Raw genomic sequence first — 18,852 nt, forward strand, 5'->3', positions numbered from 1 at the left:
TTACAGGCAACACAGCCACTGACCTCCGTGCCATGCAGTGGGAGGGACACCAGCAGGCACTGGCTGCGTCCAGCTGCTCCCCATCCGGCACCGATAACCACCACGGAGCAGAACAGCAGGATGCAACAGGCAGAGGATGCCCCCATCTGCCAGGTTAAGGGCCTGGCTTTGCTTCTGCTCAGCCTCACTTTTGCTCTCCCTGCTGCGAGCTCCCTGCTCTGGGGAAGCTGGCAAGCTGTGTGCCCTCCTGGGAGCTCCTCTCTCAGCCCAGGTTTGTCGTGATTCATCTCCACACCTCCGTGACCACAGCACGTGAGGATCGTGCTGTGGGGTGCTGTGCAGTAGGACCAGCTTCCAACATGTGTGTGAGAGCCTCTTGTCTCCTCTCGGGGGCAGGAGGGACAGCGGGTGTTACAGCTTTGGGACTTTACATACTTGATATGCTGTCCTAGGGGAAGAGAGGGGTGTCTAGCATGGAGGAGATCTGTGACAGTCCTTCACTCACTGCCTGGTCAGAAAATGTGAGCGCTCCATCCCCTCCACATCGGTCCCTGGTAGCTGCTTTGTCCCCCAGCCCAGGGATGGAGCTGGGGGCTAAGGTTGTGCCGCAGAGCAGTCGGGATGCTGAGTCGGAACCAGTGTGGGTGAGGACCCGGGGGTGATATTGTACCGAGGGCAACATGCAGAGCAGCAGGAGGGAGCGATGCTGGTGAGGGCAGGTGTCCTTTGCTCTGCCAGTCCCTATTGCAGGGGGGCACACAGGTGACCGGGGGGGTGTCGGGGCAGCAGCCAGCGCCCTGTCACTGCCACTCGGAGCAGCCCTCGGGGAGGCTCCGCAAAATGTCCTCCAGGTTCTTCTTGTCAGCCCGGATCTCGGCCAAGTCGCTCTCGAAGGCTTGGATCTTCTCCTGCTGCTGCGCCGCCTCCTGCTGCAGCCAGCTCAGCCGCTGGGCCAGGGCTCCTGGCGCGGCCAGGCGCAGCCGCAGCTTCTCCAGCTGCAGCCTCCCTGCTCCCAGCGCCGCCTCCACCTGCGTGCCCTGCTCCAGGTCGCCTGGATGAGGGGAAGGATGTGGGTGAGAGGCAGAGAGCCGGGCAGGAGAGGGGCTGGTCCTGCTCCAAGGGATCTGACCCGTGGCAGGAGGCAGGTGGAAGGGAGTGGGTGCAGCGGGGCATGGAGGCAGGGCGGTTTCCAGTGATCACAGGTTAAAAAAAAATTGGTCTGTGGCTCCAGGCAGGGCCCGAGCACATCTTTCCTTTACGTGTGTGTGATGCTTTCCACTCTTTAAGCCTGCCTGCTCCTCCTGGAGATGCCAAGGGAGATCAGCGTCCCCACACCAGGCATGAGCACTTTGCTCTGATCCCACTTTGCTCAGCAACCCCTGGTTTGTTCTTCACAAGGGCTTTCCCTGACACGACCCCCGAAGAAGCTTTGCCAAAACCCAGAGCTATCTCCAGCGTGGAGCATCCAGCTCAGCCTGGACAGTGCTGACCCCAAGCCCATCAGGGGGCTCAAATCTGCTTGTGCAGGGTCTCACCGAGGCTGCTCAGCAGGTCGTTCAGGGTCTTGATGTCCTTCATCAGCGAGCCCCGGGCTTCCTGGAGGCTTTTGGCCATCTCACTCACCTCTGTCCCCACCTTGCAACACAGACACCAGGATCAGGGGAACAGATAACCTTTAGCCGGATCCCAGAAACAGCCCCAAGGCGTTCCCCACGCTTTGTTGCTCCCGATGCTCTGGGCTGTGGACAAACCCCTCCTGGCTTTGGCTGGAGACAGGAGGACACAGCCAGCCCCAGGGGACCCGGCTCACCTTCTCTGCTTCCTCCAGGCCCCCCCTGAGCTCCTCAGCCATGCGCTCCTGCCGGGCGAGCTCCCGCTGGGTTTCATTGGCACGCATGGCGAGCTGCACGGCGTGCTTGTGAGCCTGCTTGCTGCCCCGCAGCGCAGCCTGTGCCCTCTGCAAAGGGACGGAGATGGGGACAGTCACCTGGGGACACCCAGGGGGTCCTGCTCCCCGCATCCACATCCCTCCGCTCAGACCTTAGCGCTCTCCCCAGCGACTTGCTTGGCCTCCCCAGCTGTCCTCTTGGCTGCGGTGGAGACAGACAAGGAGTTTCCCAGCATTTTCTCTGCCTGTTTGATCTTCTTCTGGGCCTCCCCCATCGTCCTGTCCCGCACATGCGCCATCCTCCTGCTCAGGGCAGCCTGGCCCTTCCGATGCCCCAGCACCTTCCTCATGCCTGCAGGGAACACCCCGACCATCACTGAGCCAGCCCTTTCTCTCCTCGGGCTCCCAGCACAGCAAGAGCCAGGCTGTGACCAGAGATGCTCTGGCAGGAGCCTTTTACCTTCCAAGCTGCCCAGGAGGGACTCCGTGCCGGAGAGCGCAGCTTTCCCTCGTGACACTGCCGAGGTGGCCAGGCTGCGGGCAGAGCCAGCTCGGTCCCGCAGCTGGAGACACAAATGAGGTTGGGGAAGGGACAAAGAGCTGCACCCAGCTCTTCACGGATCCCAGCTTGGTGGGCGAGCTCCTTGGTGATCTGGGTGCCCGAGCGATGCCTCCCAAAACACCCACTGCTGCAGCAGAGGGGCCGGGGCTCCCCAGCCCCGGTTCCCGAGGTGGGGGGCAGCAGAGGGATGCACCCTGCGTGCCCACAGCCTCCCCCTGGCACAGGGGGTCCCCATGGCTTATTTCAGGTGGATATCCCCCATGGGTGAGCAGCGATTACCTGCGTGAAGCCACGAGTCCCCTGCAGGTCCCGGCGCAGCCCAGCTGCCAGGGTGCGGGACGCCGCGATGGCTCGCTGCGCCGACAGCTCCTGCGTGCCCACCGCCTGCTCCAGCACCCCCAGGTCCTGCACCAGGGCTCCAACCTGTGCCAGCAGTGCCTGCTGCGAGGCGACAGGTCCCATCGGCTCCGTGAGGGCATCTCCCAGCCCAGGAGGGAGAATCAGGCAGGGATACAAGCAGGAGCCTTGAGCTGCTCCCCGGTGGGAGCTGGGTGCTGCTCACCTGCCCCGGAGCAGCCGCCTGCAGGAGCTTCTCGGCCATGTCCGCGTTTGCCTGCTGGATGGTGGCAAGAGCCCTCCTGGCCTCTGCTGCCACCTCCACCATGCCAGTGCCCAGCTCCTCCTGCGCCCGCTGGATTTCCTCGTACCTATGGGGACAGGATGGGGCCCTGCAGCATTTCAAAGGCACCGGTGGCAGCTTGGGATCTGGGCGTGGGGGAAAGGGCCTGAAACACCCCCAGCACGGAGTGCCGCCACGACCAAGTCCTCCTGCCTCTGACGGGCAAGGGGCTGCGGTGTCCTGCTGCCAGCCCTCACCCGGCCTCCAGCTCGCGCTGTGCCTCCCACACCGCTCTCCCTTCCAGCAGGCCCTGCAGGAGCTCGTGGCTGGCTTTGGACACATTCAGCGCTCTCCCAGCCATCGCCTCCACCTGTGCCATCGCGTCCCTATGCCTGCGGGGAGAAGGGCACCCAGAGAGGTGTCCTCTGGGGAAGAGAGGCCACCCCACACCCCCCAGCCAGGCAGGCAGCCCTCCTCTGCGTGCCAGCATCAGACAGGGCCCGCCTTGCAGTGCCCGTGGTGCAGGATGCCCCCGTACCTCTCAGCCAGCACCCGCGCCTCCAGCGCCAGGCGGCTCCAGTTGGTGGGCTGCGGGGGGATTTCCTGAGGAATCTCCTTCAAACGCAAGGAGCAGCAGTGAGACCCCGAGGCTACACCCACGGGGACCCCAGGCTTTCCCTCTCACTCCCCCCCCCGTGCTGCTGGCATCCCACCCCAGCCCAGCCACCAGCCCCCGGAGCCTCCCGAGCACGCACCGTGGCAGCCAGGGTGTCGGCAGCGTGCAGCACCTCGCGCTGCGCTGACTGCAGCACGGCCCCGATCTCCGACAGCAGCACGCACGTTTTGGGGTGTCCGTGGTCGGAGCAGCCGCTGGCCTGGCTGGCATTGCTGAGACGGCCCCGTGCGGTGCTCAGCACCCCCGCCAGCCGCCCTACCTGCACGGAGAGCACGGCCCGGGCACCTGTGGGCAGTGCAAGGAGCTTTTGGGTGCCTGCATGGGGCATCTCCACCCTGAGCCTGAGCACCCCCTGTGATAAAAGGGGAAAAGAGCCCCTCCTGGGCACCCCCAGGGGCACAGCGTCCTTGCAGGGGTGACAGGAGGCTTTCTGCTGCCCCCGTGCTGGTGGCAAGTGCTGCCCCGTACCTTGCAGGAGGTGCCTGCCGGGCAGCCCGTCTCCCCGGGGCGCATCACCCAGCACCAGGGACTGCCCCGGGGGGACGTCACAGCCTGGGGTCTGCAGCCGTTCCTCCATCTCCTGCAGCTTCACCTTCAGCCGCTCAGCCTGCGGGCGAGATGGGGGGCACGGTGACACGGCACGGGGACCGGGGCACCTCACCGGCTCGGCAGGGCGCGGGCCGTACCCCGTCCTTCACCAGCCCGTAGCAGGAGGGGCACGGCAGGCAGCGGGAGCTTGGCGGGTCGGGGAAGAAGTTGGCCTGGCACTGCTCGCACTTGTAGCCCACGAAGCCGGGGTGGCAGATGCAGGTGCTGTTCTCGTGGCACTGCGGCGTGACGGAGCCCAGCGGGGAGCAGTTGCAGGCTGCAACGGCAACAGGAAGGCATCAAACTGCAGCTGCCAGCCCCATTTTGGGGACCGAGGCGGTGTCCCCCATCCCGGTTACCTCGGCAGCCCTTGGCAGAGAATCCGAAGAAGCCGTGGTCGCATCTGTCGCAGCGCAGCCCCGCGACGCCCGGCTGGCAGGAGCACTGCCCCGTCAGCGCGTGGCACCCGCTGTCCCGTGACCCCGCCGGGTGGCACTCGCAGCTGGCACCGAGGAGCAGAGGGCGATGAGCAGGCAGCAAGGAGCAGGAGCAGAGCCCCTGCTGCCCCTTTTGTCGTGCCCCACACGCACCTCTTGCAGCCCACGGTGGGCTGAAGCCCGTAGTAGCCGGGCTGGCAGAGTCCGCAGGTCCTGCCCGTCACGTGCGGGAGGCAGCGGCACTGGCCCGTGCTGGGATCGCAGCCCTCCGGCCCCGGGGCTGAGCCATCGGGGTTGCAATCGCAAGCTACAGGAGATAAAACACTGCTTACATCCCAATAAGGGGCTGTCAGGTGAGACAGCAGGAATAGGGGCTGGGGGATGAGCCCCCCGTGCTGTATGGGGCCAAGTCCCTCTGTCAAACGGGGCTTTGGGGCTGAGCCCCTGCAGAGCAGGATATCTGCGGGGAATGAGGATGGCAGTGGAGAGAGGGGACAAAAAGCCATTCCTCAGCTTTTGGGGCCAACCTGGCCCATCCATCAGCCCCTAAGCCCAGCGGGCACCCCCTCTGCCTGCCCTGCTGGGAGGCTTTTGGCTGGGGGTGGGACGGGGGGAGCAGGACCAGGCCATACGTACGCGCACACTTCCCGGCGGGGCTGGGGGCCAGCGCGTCCCCGTAGAAGCCCGGCCGACACTCCTGGCAGTGCTCGCCCGTCGTGTTGTGCAGGCAGCGCAGGCACCGGCCGGACTCGGTGTCGCAGTTCCCCACGGCGTTGAGGTCCACGTTCCCGTGACACTGGCAGGGGGCGCAGGGACGCACGGGGCCCCTCTGCCCCAGGGGGTCCCCGAAAAACCCGTCGTCGCACAGCTCGCAGCGTTTCCCTAGGGAAGATGAAAAAAAATAATTAGTGGGAGGGTCCCGCTAGTAATATGGGGAGGGAGCAGGGCTGCCCGCAGCCCCCCTGGCCCACCCCGGGCTCACCTCTCTGCCCCGGGGGGCAGTGGGTGCACACCACCTCCCCGCTGCCGGGCACCTCGGTGCAGGGCGAGCGGTCAGGGCACGGGCAGGGCTTGCAGTCGTCGGAGCGCCCCACGAAGGGGTTGCCATAAAACCCAGGGCTGCAGCGCTCGCAGGAGGGCCCCTCTGTGTTGTGCAGGCACCGGCACTGCCCTGCGAGGAGGAAAAAGGGAGAGGTGGGTGCTGGAGGGACGCGCAGCAGCTCCAGGCAAAGGGCCACACGGGGATTGTGTGTTCCCAACCAAACTCAGAACGTTTTTCCCTCTCTGCCCAGTCCTTGCTCTGGGGGAGGATGGTTTGTAGGGGATGAGGGAGATGCAGAAAGCCCCGCCACTGTGCACAGAGTCTGCTGGCGCCTGCAATAATCGACACCACATTTCTCAGCGACGAGCAGCCCTGCTTCCAGCCCGCGCGGCCCCTCTCATGGAAAACAGCAGCAGGCGGCTGCGACCCAGCAGGGAGCGAGCGTCTCCTTGCGAGCCGAGCCGGTGAGTCACGGCCATCCCAAGTCAGCTGGGAGGAGGAGGAGGAGGAGGAGGAGGAAGAAGGATGCTCAAGGACTCTCCACCTCCAAGCAGCTGCTTTGCTTGACTGGAGAGGGAGAAGAGGAGCCGGAGGGGTCGGGTCGTACCAGGCGGGTGGTGCGGGAGGGAATGGGCATTTCTCCATTTTCCCCACATTCGGGAGGAGCCAGGCAATGGAAAAGAAAGGAAAAGTGGGTGGCGGAAAGGAGTGGAAAAAAACAGCAAAGGGAAGTGTGGAGGCTGGCTCGGGCTGGCAGCGCGAGGGCTGGGACATCAAAGGTCTGGCCCTGTCCCCAGGCACTGTGCAGCCGGCGGTGCCAGCCCCGGCCCGGCAAGACGAGGGGTGAATTTGCAGCCCCGCTGCTGTGTTTCCACTGGCAGGGCAGAGGCACTTGCTGAAGAAAACGCCTCTTGCAGCCCTTCCCATCCCAGCCATAAACTATTGTTGTTCCTTTCCGCAGCGAGCCTGCCAGCGAGGGCGCCTGGGCCAGGGGCCCTGTCCGGGTACCAAACGTCTCCTTTCCAAGCTCTTCCCAGCACCGATCTCAGTTTCTGCTTCCTGCAGGGATGGACAGGCAGCAGGGCAGCATTTCATGAGCCTCTGATCTGCATTTCCCCAGAGCTGATGGCCAGCAGGGCCACAAGGCCACGTGTGCCATGCAGCAAGGCTGGTGCCGGATTCGTGTGGCCACCACCAGCTCCAGGACGATCCTCCCCTCCCCTGACTAAAGCCATCCACATTGCTGGCAGAAGAACAAATCAGCATACAAGTTTCAGCCATTGTGACCTCCAGGATGGTCTCCGGCATCCCTCAGAATAAGCAGAGACAAGGATTTGTTACCCGTACATCTCACGATATGGGGCGGAGGGGCTGGGGGTGCGCACCTGAGCGGGGCTCGCAGTCCCCGTGCTGGTTGCAGGCGCAGGGCACGCAGGCGACGAAAGGGCCACCGAAGGGGACGTCCCGCTTGAAGCCGGGAGCACAGGACTGGCAGAACTGCCCGCTGTATCCCGGGGGACACGCACACTCCTCCACCCAGCCCGCCTGCACACCCGGCCCGGGGTGAGCCGACGTGAGCCGCACCTCGCTCAGCACCAGCCTGCCTGCGAGAGGGGACAGCAGAGTGAGGCCAGGATGGCACAGCCCCAGCCCCGTCTCTCCATCCTGCATAAAAATACTCCAGACTCCCATGGGAGACCCCAAAATATCCCTGTGGGTGCCTCTTGCCCCTGTTTCAGTGCTGTTCTGCTGTCCCCAGCCCAGCCCAGTCCCCACAGGACACCCGTGGAGCCACCCACCTGGCCCGGCGCTCACGCGGAGGCGGAGGGCGCTCAGGTTGGAGAGCAGGCGCTGGAAGCTGAAGGCCGACAGCGAAGGCTCCGTGCCCTCCTCAGCCTCATGTAGCCTGTTGGAGAGGAGTGTGGGAGGAAGGACAGCCAGAGGGACAGCTTCCCAGCGCAGGACAGCTCAGCTCCCCCACTGATGGGGCACACGGTGAAACCCCCAGGGGGTCTGGGAGCGGAGCTGAACCCCCAGCACAAGGTAGCCCTGGCAAGATCCCCAAGTGTCCCCTAAGTCACCCGAGAATCCCCAAAGCACCACGACAGGTACCTGAAGGTGACAGCCTGCTTTCCATCCCGTGGCTGGCTCTCGCTGCTGGACATGGTGACCTCCATCCCCTCGCCCTCCAGCACCAGCTGGACGCGGAGCTGGGGCACCCTGCTCTCTGTCCCAGTCCCATTCCCTTCTGCTCCCAGCAGCAGGGTCAGGGGCTGCCCGTAGCTGAGGTGCTGGTTCTGCAGAAACTTCTCTGCAAGGGGAAAGAGGAGAAAAGTCTGAAGGACGTGGATGTACCTGTGTGGATGTACCCGCGACGTGCCCACGATGCCAGGTGGGAACAGTTCAGGAGCCCCTGGCACGGTTCTGTTCCCACCAGAATCGACAGGAGGTGAAGCCTGGTCGCCCTCCTGCAGCAGGGCCAGCTCCAACCCACCCAGTTCAGCAGTAGGTTGTCTCCTGAGAGCACCGGGGGGAGCCAGCAGCAGAGCAGGACCCCAGGAGCCCAGCACGTACCTGGTGCAAGAAAATCCAGCGGCTCCTCTCCATCCCACTCGGTGCTCACCTCCCCATCAGCCCAGCGCAGAGGCACGGCCACGGCACCCGCTGCTGCTGCCCAGCCCTCCAGCCCTGCAGGAAGAGCACAGCGGTGGTGCAGGGGCAAAAGGGAGTGGTGAACCCCCCCGTGTGCCCAGCACCCCAGGGTGCTGCTTTTCGGGGCTCCATCCCTGCCCCTGAACCTCCCCAGGGTCTCGTAAGGAGCCAGCGCTTTGCAGCACCCTGCTCCGCTCGGGCTCTGTGCTCTCACGGTGGCCCTCGCTGTCTCCTCCCCATCTGTTTGTTTTCTTAGATTCGGAGGAAATCGTTATCTTTCAACTTTTGCCCCCCTGCCTGTGCTGCAGCCCAGAAGTTACCGTGGGCTGGAGAGCGCAGGAAGCGCAGCGAGGCGGCTGGCATTGCGTTACCTTGGTTCCCTTCAGAAATGGGTTCAACTCTCCCCCACTCCCGGCGGTTATTTATTTCTGGCACCCCCAGGGACAAACACTTGGATGTTTTCCCTCCCCCGGATATCAAGAGGGCTGCCCTGGATTATCAAACCATCCCTGTCTGGGCTGCTGGCCCCTCCACGCAGCACAGGAAACCTCCGGCTGATCCGGCCCAGCTGCAGATTTGGGAGCGTTTGGGGGAGCTACGGGAGCACCGATCGCTCCCACCCGGCAGCACCGAGCCCTGCAGCCTGGCCCCAAGGTTTGGAAAGTCTGTCCCTAAACGAGCAGCCTGGCGAGGCTGCTGCAGGAAGGAAGCGGGGAAGACACGGCACAACGCCTGGCTCCTCTTCAAGGCTGTGCAAGACAGCAGGACGGCAACTGCCAGCGGGGCTTAACTGCAAACGGGATAAAGGCTCGCCAGAGCCCTTCGCCCCCGCCTGCTCGCTGGCCCCACAGCACTGGGGTGCGGGTGAAGCACCCCAGGGCAGGTGCCCATAGGTGCTGGTGGTGGTGCCGAGGCGTGCCCGTGCTGCACGCGCCGTGCTGCGCGGCAGATGGCAGGGTTTCCCCGAGCATCCCGCACGCACGCAGCTCCGGCAGCCACGCACAGCCCTGGCTGGGAAAATCCCCCCCTGCTCCATCCCGGCTGCAGGCAGGGAGAGGAGAGGATACAGGGGAAAAGTTCCCACTGGGTTCTGTCATTTTAATTTTTATCTATCTGACCCATTTTTATTTTTTTTAAGGTGTTCCTGTAGTGTGCCAAAGCAGCTGTGCCCAGCCCCAGGAGCACAACGGGATGGAGAAATGCCCTGAGAAGCCAGGGAGAGCCTGCCCTTGTGGAGCTGGGGCCCCCCGTTTTTTTGCCCTGGTACCTCGGCTGAAGTCGGAGCGCACGTGGGTCACCTCGTAGCCGGTCGCTGCTGTGCAGACAGCCGAGTGGCCATAGCAGAAGCAGCTGGTGCAGCCGGCGGGGTTGTGGGGCTGGAGGTTAAACCAGCCGGGCTGGCACCTGGATATGGGGACAAAACATATGGCAGGGGCAGGGGACCACAGTGGTGGCAGCTCCAAGTCAACCCAGTCCCAGTGATCCAGAGGGATGCAGCCCCAGCCTCCATAAGGAGCGACCCCACAAGATTTCCACTGCAAATCCCCCCGCAAGGGGCTGTGTTTAGGGTCTGGGGAAGAAGCGATGCCCCACAGCAGCAAAGATGCCTACTCTGCACTGACCCCAGCCTGGAAAGGGGCCACGGTCCCATTCCCACCCCGGTGCCACGGTGCTGACCTGTTGCAGAGGTGCCCCTCCACCCTCTCCTTGCAGGCGCAGTGTCCCGTGTTGGGGTCGCAGGTGCCCACGCTGCCAGCGGGGTCGCAGGCGCAGGGTCTGGATGGGGTGAGACGAAGGCGTGAGACGAGCCCCGGTCCCATCCCGTGCCCCCCAAACCACGGCTGGGCTCCCCCTCACCTGCAGCCCCCTTGGCTGAGGCTGTGGTAGCCGTCCCTGCAGCGCTCGCACTTCCAGCCCGTCACATTGGCCTTGCAGGTGCAGGTCCCCGAGCTGTCACACTGGGGGTGCAGGGAGCCTGCGGGGACCCGGCCAGCCTGAGCGATCCCCAGATTGGGGGAGACCCAGGGGGGTGACAGGGGGACCTCGTTCCTGAGGCCAGGCTCGGTCACGCTTGCTGTGGTGAGGAGCCTGCCCTGGGTAGGGTGGATTAACCCTCTTGGGGTGATGAGGGTGTGGGGAATCAGCTTTGTATGATCTGGAAGCTGCACAGATCCCTGCAGGGCAGCGGGCAGATGGGGAACGACGGCCACATTGACTCCTCGGGGCGTAAACCCCTACCTGAGCCTTTCCAGAATCCCACCTCATCCCCGAGCTGAACCTGCCCAAACCCGGTGGTACAACACCGCTGGGACAAGCACAACGGGACATCCCCGACCAAACCCTTCCCTCCCACACCTTCCCCGTGCCCGGCAGGGCCCCACACACCTGCGGGGTGGCAGTGGCAGGGCTGGCAGGCGGCCCGAGGCTCCCAGCGGTAGTGGTTCTGCCGGCAGCGCTCGCAGCGGGGCCCGGCCGTGTTGTCGCGGCAGTGGCGGCAGTGCCCCCCGTGCCCGCTGCGCCGGAACAGCTCCGGGTCGTAGAAGCACTCCTCCGAGCGGCCGCTGCAGTTACAGGCTTGGGGGGGAGGAATGGAAGGGGGTGGTCAGCAAAGGCTGGGACCCCGGGGGCCACGGGGATGAGCCCTGGGGGTGGGTTGGGGCGGAGGGGATGCTCGGCGCAGCAGCACGAGGTATTGGTGGTGCTCAAAGTGTGGCACTGTGGTGTGGCACCGTGCTTGGGGCTGATGGCTGCAATCACGGGGTTAAGAAATGCTGCGGGGTCCTTGGGGTGATGCTGTGAATGGGGGCCCTGGGGTGCAAATCCACCCTCCCTGGTTGGAGCAGCCATGCAAAACGCTGCAGGCGCTTCCTTCCCAGCGCAACCACGCCGCCAGCCCGCGCGCAGCCCCCGGTGCCACTCACGGAGACACTCGTTGGCGGCCTCGGCGGTGCCGCGAGCCCAGGGCCGGTCCTGGTAGAAGGGCTGGCAGCGCTCGCAGTCGGTGCCGGCCGTGTTGTGCTGGCACACGCACGCCAGCCGCCCCGTCTCGTCCGGCGCGCACTCGCTGGCGTGGCCGTTGCATTTACACCTGTGAAAGACCCCAGCGTGGGGACGAGCTGCTCTGAGCACCAGTATGGGATGCAGTGGGGCACTGCCCACGCTGCTGTGGCCGTGGGGCAGTGACAGCTCGGGTTGTGCTCGCACCGAGGCCGCCCGCCTTGTCCCCGAGGCGCTGCCGGCCCGGCCAGCTGGGAGGTCACACGCTGAGGGTGGCCCATGCGGGTCGCTAACCAGCTCCAGATGCTGGAGCCCAGGAGGGGCAGCAAGCAAAGAGGGCTCCCGGCCAGCTGGGAGCATCCCTGGCCTCGCTGCCTGAGGGCAGGTGGCTCTCATGGGGTGGAGCGTGGGGTCTGATGGGCCGTTTCCTAATCCCCTGCCCAGGGAAAGGCACTCGCCAGCACTGCCAGCTCCAGTTTGCAGATGGAGAATCTGTATTCCCATCTAAATAATTTGCCCCAAAAATGCAATGAAACAAGGCTGAGCTGGGGAAAAGCTGCCACAAGCCCCAGGCGCGCACCCGGGACTGTCTCCACCCTACAGCCTTGTCCCGTCCCACCCATCTGCCCCTCACCTGCCGCCAACGGAGAAGTCGGAGATGGCGTAGTAGTACGACTGCAGCACCTTGGGGTCCTTGAAGATGTCGTCCCCAAAAGTATTGAGGCGGTTCAGGGAGATGAGCAGGTCGGTGACTGTCACCCACTCCTGCAGGGGACATGGGGAAGGCGTCTTGGAGACGGGTCAGGGCCACCAGCTCCCCATCCCAACCAGCTCTCACCCAGCACCCCTCCCATCCGGGGGGCGCAGAACAACACAGATTCTCCCCCCCCAAACCCCGGTGACCCTACACCCACCCCTCTCCCACCCCAAGCACCTGCAGCGCGGGGCTCCCGTCAAAATTGTAGGCGCTGGGCCGGCCCTCGAGGGTGGAGAAGGCCACGTTGCCCCCGCTCAGGGGGGAGATGTCGCTGAATTCGTCGGTGCAGAAGGCCACCTGCTCGTCCTCGCCCGGCCTCAGGTAGTGCCTGGGCTGCTTGCCGTAGGTCTTGTGGCAGGACGCGCTGTAGTACTGGAAGGGCACCCAGGGCCCGTCGGCGCGGCCGCGCTTGTAGATGGCGAAGCTCTCGGGGCGGCTGGTGTGGAACTTGAGCCGCACGTAGGTGATCTCGTAAGCCTTGCCTAGGGAAAGACCCCCCCCCGCCCCCCAAAGCACCGTCACTGTCACTGTCTCCTGCCCCGTTGGCACAAAGGTCTCCAGGAACAGGGGCAAAATCGTCCCAGTTCCCTGTCCCGCCTGGCTGTTGGCATCACCCTGCTCTGCTGCCCGTGCCCCTCTCCTCACCGCAGTGATAGGGGAGCACCCAGAGGGGTTGCACGGCCCCATGGTGCTGGTCCCAGCGAGCACATCCCCAGCCCACATCTCCTACAATCACCGTTTCCACCTGAAACCCACCCATTTCCTCCCCGTCTGCATCTCCAGAGGCACAAAGAGCTGCACCATGAAGCAGAAACTGGCTGCTCCGCTGGCAGTGACAGCTCTGTGCCAGGCAGAATTTGCTTTCCTCCTGTCCAGCTGCCCTTCGCCAGCTTCTGCTCGATGCAGCCCCGATCCTGCCCAGCCCCAAATCGCCTCTCGCCCCCTCTGCAGCCTCCTGGTCGCTGCATGGAGGCTTCGGGAGGGTTGCATGGGCCAGGAGATGGTGCAAAGCCGGGGTCTGCCCAGCAGCTGGGTGGGAAGAATCAGGCCCCCGGCACTCGTCAGCATCTCCAGAGCTGCACTGGGGACAGGATGGAGAGGCGGAGAGGGTCAAGGCCGGTCCCTCTCCAGGGAGCTGCACGCCAGGGTCTGGCACTGCTGCTGGCTTTGCTGGGCTGAAGACAAAGAGAGGATGCCAGTCCCTAGAGTGGCCAGCCCAGCTCTGAAATCACTTGAAAGCATTACCAAAAGGGGGGAAAAAATATACCAAAGCGAACATCAGAACCGTTTAATTGCCAGAGATGAAGGAGCGGCTCAAAGACTGGATTGCTCCATAACAGTGCCGCTCCTGACAGCGCAAAACAATTAGCTGCGAGGTTTTGGCTTTATTTGAAAAGATAATGAGTTGGGAATGTTAGAGGGGTTATTCCGGGACTAGGAAAACAAGCCTTTAATTGGGCCCATATGAATACTGTCACATATGTACCGCGATTCGGCTGTGGGGGAGTCAAGCCAGCCCCGGCTACCGGCGCTGGGGAAAGCAGCTGCCTCCCATCAGGGATGCGGGGGGACACGGGATTAAAGGGAGGTGACCACAGCTGGGAAGGGGATGGAACAGCACGACCAGGCTACCCCATTGCCTCTCTGCTCCCCTGCACCTCTCCCCAAACCTGCCAGGCCCTGGTCTCGCTGCTGTTTGTGGGGTGCCCCCTGCCCCAGACCCCGCGGGGAGCCCCAGCGGGCGCCGGTTCCCAGACAGCGCGGCCCCGAGGGACGCCTACCCAAACAGAGGGGTCGGGGCAGTCGCCTCGCCGAGCACTTTCCTCTGGGAGAGGGCCGGAGCTGGGAGCTGTGTCAATAAACAGCCCCTGCCCCAGGCGGCCCCGCTGCGGGGAGGGGGACGGGAGGGCCAGGGGGGCCAGCTCAGGGTCTGGAGCTGGGGCGGAGAAAGCTCGCTGCAGTTGTCCTGACTGAACGCGTGCTTTCTCCAGACAATCCCTTGAATCAGCCAAATTGTGATCGCTTCCTCCCAAGAAATCCCAAACACAGCCCGTGACCGCAGGCTGGATGTCACTTTCCAGCTCGGGAAGGTTGGGCACGGCCCGGAGCTGGGTGCGCCGTGGGATGGGGACACCACGGGATGGGGACACGGGTGGCCGAGGGAGGGGATGGGCACCAGGACTCCCGTGTTCCCCTCTCAGTTACGTTACCTCCAAGCAAAGTGGTTGCTTGCCTCCTCTAAGGATGAAATTATAGCTGGTGAAATGCTGGGGGTGGGAGAGCTTGGAGAGGAGCCCAGGGCACAGCCACGTCCCTGTGTGCGCCCAGCCACCCCCAGCCCCAGCTCCAGGAGCCCACTGCAGGCTCAGATCCCGTAAGAAAATCACCACCAGGGCCACAGACACACCTACATCCAACATCCACACTCGGGGAGCTGCCGAGGAGCCACCCGAGGCGCTCTGATGCCTTTTGCCTTCGCAAGCCTGCAGATATTTTGGGTTCCTCCCTGCTGCCTGCCAGGGGAAACGCAACAGCCACAGGCGCTTGAGGTTATTGATCTGCTCTGAGGCCTGAGCACCGTAACGGCACAGCTGAAGCCTTGCCGAGAAGCGAGATTTAAGGGAGGATAATCTAATTAATGCCAATCAACAGCCTACAGGTAAACACACGTCTCGTCCAATTCATTCCATACCCTGTTTAATAAGCTCCCCAGGTAACCGTGCTGGGGGCCCTACAAGGTGCCTGGCCACGTCGGAGTGGGACAAACGGGCTGCTGGGGACATGCCACGAGGGTCACAAACCCCTCACAGCAGCCATGGGTGCGAGGACGTGTCCAGGGCCATGTCCCAGGGGCTGTGGGGCCGGGCTTGGTACAGCTATTTGGGCTTTTCCTCCATAACCCAAATGAAAGCATTAAAACAACGAGAAAATCGTCTGCAGCTGGGACAAGAATGGGGCCCAGCGGCACTGGGAAAGGTCAGACAGCAATGTGCTGGGCACAAAAATGGCACTTTTTAGCACAGCAAGGTATACGAGGCATACAGGGAGAAGGGGCACCAGGTCTGTTTGCAGAGGGCGCACTGGGTCAGGGAGGGGTGCAGGGGTAGGAGCTGAAGACAAGCTCGGTGCAGCATTAGGGCCTCATATGGGACCACAAAAGGCTCCATGGGGAACACAAGTGGAGGGTGCACCAGGGCTCTGCCAGCCCACAGAGGGGCTGAGAAGAGGCAGAGGGAAGGCAGAGGCTGGAAAACGAGCCTTGAGCTTGGGGTCTGGGGTGCACAACGTGCCAGGAGCCCGCACGCTTTGGGGTGCTGAGCCAGGACCAGTGTCTGCAAGATCACCCAGCCATCCTGGGGATGGCTCCTGGGGGCACCAGGGACTTGCTCAGCCGTACCAGCTGCATTCAGACCACCTATACCCAATTTTGGGGTGACCCCATCCTGGCTGAGGGACTGGCAGGTCCCCTCCTGCGGGGTGCGCAGGAGCAGGGCCGGCTCCTCCAGCTTCACTTCTCACACACGGTGGGGATCCCTGCCCAGCCTGGGACACAGACCAGATGTCTGCCCACACACAGGGGGCTGGGAACGGGGTGACCTCCACCCAGCCAGGCAGCTCTGCGTCCCCGCAGGGCACAGACCGACCCGCCGCCACCACCCGGCCCCACGCAGCGCTCGGCCGGCCCCGTTCCTTGCTTGTGCCGCTCCTGCTGCAGCCCCTCGCTACCCCCCTTCAGCATGCAGATGGCAGGAGACAGCAGAGAATGAAGATTTTACAGCGCTGGCCGGTAGCCAAGATAGTTTAGATGGCAGCAAAATGTAGAGAGGGAAAAAAAAATAATAATAAAAAAAAAAAAAAGAGAAAAACTTTTTAAAATGCCAGGCATGATCCCATAGGCTTTACGCACCCTCTTGCCCAATATTTAAAACGGAGGGGTCAGATCTCAGCTGGGGAAACCTGCCGGGGCTGCGTGGTGTTTGCAGAGCTGTGACCTCCCCAGGATATATGGGGCACCCCCAGCAACGTGCTGGGATGATGGGGAACGGGCTTTGCACCCCCAGCGCTTACCCAAAACGCAGAAGGCTCCCAGGTGAGTGGTGAGGGCACGGGGACCTGCCTGCCCCCCGCTCCACAAAAATACACGGTCTTTACAAAGAGGAACAGGGGAGTGTGTGGCTGGGCACGGCTGGGTGGGCAGCAGCACCCAGGCACAGCCCCTTGTAAGAGACCAGGACTGGGCTGTGGGATGGGGCAAACCCACCCCACATCCCCCCAGCGACCCATCAGCAGCGCTTCAAGGGCATCTCCCTCCTCTCACCCCAAAAAGCGGGGGTGTGGAGCATCCCACCTCCCACCCCAAACCAGCACCGGGCTGTTGGAGCACCACCACCTCCCACCACCCCCTCCCAGCACCCGGGGGCTCAGCACCCCCCATCCCCAAACTCCTCTTCCCTCGCCTACCCAGCCGCAGCGTGATGTTGACGGAGTTGGGGTGCTGGATGCCGAAGGCCATGGACTGGCTCTGCCACCAGGTGCTCTCCTCCTGGCTGTGGAAGTCGGTGAGGAGGGAGGCGTTGTGGTGCAGCCGGGGGTCGGCGGCGTCGCAGCGCTGGCACAGCTGGCTGGCGTGGCGAGCCCCCATCTGCTGGCAGTAGTCCTCGGGGGGCGAGCCGCACGTGTTGGTGGCCCAAGCGGCACGGCCGAAGGCGGCGTTCTCAAAAACGGGCATGCAGCGACGAGGCAGGCCCCGGGGATCGTAGCAGGCTGGGGAGCCCCCCACCCCGAGCCCCAGCACCAGTAGGGCCAGCAGGCAGAGCCCCACAGGTTGTGCCATGCCCCAGGCTCGCCTCGCAGGACGCTGAGCCTCCTCCGGCTGGCACGGTGGGAGCAGGAGGGATGGGACAAAATGGGATGGGAAGGGATGGGACAAGGCTCCCCCCCATGCCCGGCACCTCCTCTCGCTCCGAGGTCCATCTTGTGGAAGCTGCTGGGAATGTCAAAAGCTTTGCATGCGATGCTGGGCTGCAGGGTGGGAGCATCCCACACACCACCCTGGTCCCCAGGCTGTGGGGCTGGGCACTTGAGGACCCCTCTGGCTGGTGCATCCCAGCCCCATTGCTTTGGGGACAGCTGAGTTTGGGTCTTTGGCCGCTAAGATGGAGCTGAGCATCTCCGTTTCTCAGCACCGGGGGTGAGCCCGTGGGGATTCCCTCCCAACATGGGGCTTTTTCCTTAGGTTTGGGGGGGTCACCAGCCTGAAACCCAAGAGGAGGTGTGGGAAAGGCTTTGAAGCAGACCCAGCACCGCCCCTGTGCTCCCCACCCACACCAATCTACCGGGGTCTGTGACCCACCCAGTGCCCCCACGCCAGCACCCAGAGGTGGGGGCCCACCCTGCCTGCTGCCACAGGACCAGGGCGAGGGCACATCCCCACGGGGTGGCCAAACCAGACCCCAGATGGCCACCAAACCCCTTCAGCAAGGAATACCAATTGCACACACACCCTGTGCCAGGAGGGATCCCACTCAGGCCCATGGCACCCTGCACCAGCCCCGTTCCACACTGGGTGCATTAGCAGAAAGGGGGTGCGCAGGGGAACCCCGCCGCTGCCCCCGCTCTGCCCACAGAAACACGGGCAACTTAGCCCTCATCTATAATTTAAGCTCCCTCCCTCTCCCTTCCACTCTTATTTATTTTATTCTCCTTCTCTGTGCGCGCTGCGGGGAGAAAGCACCGGAGGGGAGCTGTGAATCAGAGGTCTCGGGCAGCAGCGCCGCTTCCAAGCCCCATTAACATATATTGACCCGGCCCTGACAGCTCCGCTGGGGGGGGGAAGGCGAATTTCCCAGCGCCGAGCCTTGCCTTGATGCCTGGGAGCCGGTGGCAAAGCCACTGCCGGGCTCTGGGGAAGAAAATGAAGAGGGTTTGCAGCTTGGTGTTCGCCCTGAGCATCTCTGCCACCAGCCTGCATGGGTGAGGCTCGCCAGGTGCGCTCCGGCTGCCAGCTGGGTGCTGGAGAGGTGCTCTCACGGCGTGGGTTTGGCACCCCACAGCCACCACATCCAACTTCAGGCCACAGGAACAGGAGCAGATCTAAATAACCTTTTTTTAATTCTTCTTCTTTTTTTTTTTTTTTTTCCTGAGAGCAAGATGCTGGAGCCAACTTTCCTGCACTATGAAGCCTTCCATGTTTGGACAGTGACTTCTGGCAACAAAACCTGACCACACAGATGTGTCCCCTTCCCACAGGAGAGCTTCACCCCAGCTGGGATGAAGACCTAAAGCAGGCTGTGGGAAACCCCTTGTCATTTGGGACATGGACTACCTCAGACAGGGATGTCCAAAAGAGCAACCAGAGCTGGGAATTTCCCCATTTCCCCCAGTAGAGCAGGGCCTGACCTCAGCTGAAGCCCTCTGCACCCAGAAGGGTTTCTCTTTGGTCCAAGTGAGGTAGAGACGTGGTGACCAAGGCTCCTGTGTCCAGGCACTACCCGAGCTGGCCTCACAGCCCAGGAGCCTCCTGCCCTGGCACGGACCTGGCACCTCGTAAGGGTTAAGAGCTATGGAGGTGGTAGGGAGAAAATGTTCTTCTGATTTGCTTAATGAACGTTAATTAAGAAGACAGAAGATAGCA

General features: G+C 63.4%; 1 protein-coding gene across 1 annotated transcript; it reads right to left on the reverse strand.

The window, feature by feature from the left end:
• Positions 1-800: 800 nt before the first annotated feature.
• LAMC3 (laminin subunit gamma 3) lies at positions 801-17,052 on the reverse strand (the record flags this gene model as incomplete). Its single annotated transcript, XM_084299006.1, has 28 exons — positions 801-1,051; positions 1,536-1,635; positions 1,811-1,957; positions 2,041-2,240; positions 2,349-2,451; positions 2,730-2,891; positions 3,013-3,157; positions 3,327-3,461; positions 3,608-3,684; positions 3,825-4,030; positions 4,214-4,352; positions 4,432-4,610; positions 4,693-4,835; positions 4,924-5,077; positions 5,407-5,652; positions 5,753-5,941; positions 7,198-7,412; positions 7,608-7,718; positions 7,925-8,123; positions 8,387-8,500; positions 9,732-9,868; positions 10,142-10,240; positions 10,322-10,439; positions 10,850-11,038; positions 11,386-11,552; positions 12,096-12,226; positions 12,396-12,700; positions 16,680-17,052. 28 exons carry the CDS (start codon positions 17,050-17,052, stop codon positions 801-803), a joined length of 4,734 nt encoding a protein of 1,577 aa, XP_084155132.1.
• Between the last annotated feature and the right edge of the window lie 1,800 nt (positions 17,053-18,852).

Source organism: Netta rufina, assembly GCF_964035555.1.
Source record: "Netta rufina genome assembly, chromosome: 20".
In the NCBI taxonomy this organism is placed as follows: domain Eukaryota; kingdom Metazoa; phylum Chordata; class Aves; order Anseriformes; family Anatidae; genus Netta; species Netta rufina.